Below are 4,492 nucleotides of genomic sequence, written 5' to 3'. Positions count from 1 at the left end.
AAAACTTAATTTGTTAAGTTTATAACATTTTTCTTTTATTTTGTGATTTTTTAAAGGTTTTTGTATCTTCTTTTAATTTCCTTTACCTATGGTCACTCACTTCTTTAATTATCTTTAACCTTTTTTTAATTATTTGCATATCAATGCACCATTCTATGCATCAACTTATGATTAGTACAAGACGCTCTTGACCGCACAACAATTTAGATCAATTGTCCTGTTAATTCAACTCAATCTCAGTCATTCATTTCATTAATTAAATGAAATGAATGGTGAATGTGTCAGTCAATTCACCTCTAAATGCTTGGTCCCATTGATTCACCAATTAAAACCCTATTATAATTCACTAGAAATGATCAAGGACTAAAGTTAAAACTAGCCTATGGCTAGATCTTCCAAGTAAGATTTACCACGTCTTCACTAGCCCTGAGATGGAAAAATATGAGTTAATACTAAAGCTTAATGAGTATTCATCCAAATTGAATATTCTTTCTTGCCCTCGTCTACTATTTTCAGTCTGTTTGGGACAACTTTACCTTATCACCTTATCACCTGCAACTTAACTACCCTAGAAAGCTAATGCGCCAAAGTTGTTTGTGTGTTTGTTTTTTATAGTTTAAAAATAATTTTGCGGCAGCTATTTCTGAAAAATGATCATTATACACATATATAGTAATATTGTTTGTAACATAATATAAAACTACTTTTTTTATTAAATAATTTTAAAAAAAATAAATTAACATTAATTAATAATTAATTAATTTTATTATTTAAGAAAACGTATATTTTTATTAAATAATTTTACACTTAAAGATATGTTTATAAATTAATTTATTAATCATTAAATAATAATATATAAATTTATGTGATTATGATTAAATTAAAGCCATAAACCCAATGTCTTTCCCGTGCCCAAAACCCCTCCCCTCTTGGTTTCGCCCAAAACCATGTCCTTCATGAACAAGCCCTCGCAGTATAGTCGTGATTAGAGCAAGCTGGGAAGGCAACGACAGGATAACAATGTACAGAGACCATCGAAACTCTCATCTCTCTCATTCTTCCACTTCACTCCTATCAGAAACCATTGAGGAAGGTAAGCCTGTTTACGCCATTATTTTTCTTCGCTCTTCCCTGATTTCTAAGAGAGGGGTCCAATGCTAGGATCAAACGGAAGAGGGGTAAGATCCGTTAAAAACAAACCCCTCGAATGCGGGCCGCGGGGGTTTCCATCCACGGCTGTCGTTTAACCACAACGGCAGAATGTCGCGGCCCAGACGCCGTCCCAAACCACCACAAATTGCAGCCAGCCGCCATACCGCGGCTTGGACGCCACACCAAATGCACCCTCAATCAAGCCAAATTAAGGTTATACATATTTTCTGATTCAACGAAAATATTTAAACAGAGTTAGTTTTTTTATTATTATTTTAATTACTAATTAATTTAATTTATTGATAATATTATCTTTTAAAAAAAACTATTCCATTATTCATTCATGGAATTCGACAGATCAATAAATAAAATTTTAATAGAGTATTCCTTTCATTATTTCAGTTTTTTATCACTTAAAGAAATATAAATGATGTATCTTCGATTGAAATTTCTCACCAAACATAAACTTTAATACATAAACATATGAAAACTCAACTTTTATGATCCGCCATATCTACCTGCCTCTTTTTTTTGTCACAAACTGCCGAAAGTCTCAAATTACATAATTAACTTCATCAATTTACAACAGAAACGTTCGCTCCAATTACGTACAGCATAATATAGACAGACGGGACAAGTAGAGAGATCAGATATATAGCACACCAAACAATCACAAAATAAGGAAAAGAAAAAAACAAAAAGCATGAATCCAAAGAGGAAGTATGATCAGAAGTTGAGATCTGAAGAGTAAGCATCAGATCTGCTGCATCAGTACTTGAACTACTTGGTGATAGCATAGATGGCATAGATGATGCCTGGTATGTATCCTAATATAGTGAGAAGAAGGCAGATCCAGAACTCAGCCTGCACAATAACAAACAATAAATAATTCCTTCGTCTATCAGAAAACTAAAAAATCTTTTCTGAAAAAAAGAAACTACCTTGCAGCCAAATTTGAGGAAGACACCGAGTGGAGGGAGGATAATAGCTAAGAGTATGTCGATGCAATTTGCTGTTCCTTCTGACATCTTTACACTGATCAGAATCTGCAGCGAACTGAGAGAAAAACGAAGGGTGGAGGAGGAAGAATAACTGAACGCTAATCTCATCGAGGAGAGCTGTTTATATACAAAGGGAAAGTGTGAATGGACACGTGTGCAGCGCGTGACAGCCGACGGACGCGTGGCTTCACTGTTACATATCTAATAGTTGAAGAAAATCGTAATTTGAATCCTTGTGTAATTATTTTTGCTTTGAGGAGATGGATAGATGCTTGCCGACAGCTCAACCATATAATTTGTCATTTAATTAAATAAACGTGCCCCATGCGACCCATTCCCATTATTTAACTTAAATAAGATTGCTAAAAAAAGGGTATCAGGAAAGAGATGTAAGAAATAATTTAAATAATATAAACAATTATTTAAATACTATATAAATGATACAAGGATGACGTAGAAATGCAAGTATATATAAGAAAAACATAAATACTTCTTAGCAAACTAATTATTAATTCAATCGTGTTGGAATCCTGTAATTGTATTTAGACGGTGAGAATATTTTGAATAAGCTAATTAACATAAAGAAAAAGGTTGAAAATGTAAGACAAAGGCTAAGACGCATAATCAATCAGGAAAGTATATATGAATTTAATGTCATTTTCAGCAAATTCTTTCAACCAAGTTCATTTTCCACGCATGCTATGTAAGGGTCTATTTGGGGTAGCTTTCTCTGGTTTGATTTGCTTTTTAGACCATCGCCACAATTATATTTGAAAAATTGTATTTGTTACCCTCTATTAGAACTTTATGTGGTTGAAAGTTGTTTTTTTTTTTTTAACATGAATTGTTAAAATGTGGTGGCTACCAAATATGCTATTATTTTTTTACTATAAAATAAATTTATAATAACTACCGCGGCTTTTTGAAAAACAGTTTCATTTACAGTAGTTTCACAGTTGTTCATTCAAACATTTGTTGCTGCCCCTCACAAACTCTAGGTCCACACTATAACTATAACAAACATCATACTACATTATTATCAGATAAGGTTCTTCTACTGGGAGAGAATAAACTAATAAAAATCAATGAAGCATGAATTGGGGAAGGCAGCGAACATCTTATGTGAATAGGGACTTGTATTGGACATGCTCTCAGAATAGGATGTTTTGCCATTACAAAATAACTGCTTGTTATCAGTTGAATTACTGAGTGATTTTTTCAGTCTATAATTTAGCAGCTGCAATATTTGTGACTGCTAACTTTAATGGTTAATTAAAGATAAATTGTTGTTGTGTAATTTAGTGTCGGACATTTCAATTGTTATTTGATGATTGTTTACCAAATCACTTAAAATTAATCGACTAGTGACTAGAATTTCAATCACTAAACTGTGCAGTTACAATTTAAATCGCTAATCAATAGTTAACGGTTGTTTACCATATCACTAAAAATAGCTAAATAATGATAAAAATAAATTGCCTATGCTAAACTATGTGGCCACAATATCACTCATTGATTCATCGTGTTGAATATGAATTTGTCCGGGAGACACAACTGAGGAATAGAGCGTAAACAGGAAAAAGATATATAGTGCACAACAATAAGTCGTTTGATTACCCTTTTATTGCAGAAATGACCCCCTTTTTAATCGGCATAGGGGGTACCAAGTGTACAATTACATACTTACCCATGCTTTGATGAAGGTGTTGCGAGGTATCTTAGGTATTTGTGCATAAATAGACTTATGGCCTGACTACCCTATCTCTCGGTCGTCAACGTCACTTAGCTATTGGCCTTTGACAAATCTGATTAGAAGTAGAAACGAGTCGAGCCAAGCAGGACCGTGCCAAACTCAAGCTCGGCTTGTCGGACTGTCGGCACTATTTTTGGTGTGGGGCTTGCCCGTAAGAAGCTGTCGGTGATCGGAATTGAAATCCCGTTGCCCGCTTCGGAAGGACATTTTAAAAAATTTTAATTTTGAAAAAGATGAAGTCAAACTGACCCCATAATTTTCATAGTTTATATGAAAGAGCGCTCTACCTCAAATCCTGTATCTATCCCGAAGGATAGACACAAGAATTGAGGGTGAGGCTCGATCAAATAAACTAGAGAAAGTTATGACATCTGTTTGGTCTGCGAAACCAATGTATTGGCCGACAAATTCCCCTATTTAATATAAGAAATTAAATAGGGTTTATATTATGCTGGGTTCGGGAAAAGCTTCCTATAAGGGCAAGCCCCTATAGTTAATTACATCATAGATAACTGAAGTTACCTAAGAATACTCTCGATAAAAATAAAAAAAAATTACCTTCAAGGAGTTCAAATGGTAAGGACAT

The 4,492-nt window shown here is 33.8% G+C and overlaps 1 protein-coding gene across 1 annotated transcript; it reads right to left on the bottom strand.

Moving 5' to 3' along the window:
• Positions 1-1,638: 1,638 nt before the first annotated feature.
• On the bottom strand, positions 1,639-2,276 carry LOC110021575 (hydrophobic protein LTI6B). Its single transcript, XM_020720123.1, has 2 exons — positions 2,094-2,276; positions 1,639-2,016 (listed from the first exon to the last, which is right to left on the bottom strand). The coding sequence occupies exons 1-2, from the start codon at positions 2,259-2,261 to the stop codon at positions 1,933-1,935; spliced, it is 252 nt and encodes an 83-aa protein (XP_020575782.1). The 5' UTR covers positions 2,262-2,276; the 3' UTR covers positions 1,639-1,932.
• Positions 2,277-4,492: the final 2,216 nt, after the last annotated feature.

The sequence above is a fragment of the Phalaenopsis equestris genome, unplaced genomic scaffold, assembly GCF_001263595.1.
Source record: "Phalaenopsis equestris unplaced genomic scaffold, ASM126359v1 Scaffold000135, whole genome shotgun sequence".
NCBI lineage: Eukaryota > Viridiplantae > Streptophyta > Magnoliopsida > Asparagales > Orchidaceae > Phalaenopsis > Phalaenopsis equestris.
This window is presented reverse-complemented; position numbering and strand designations above follow the sequence as displayed.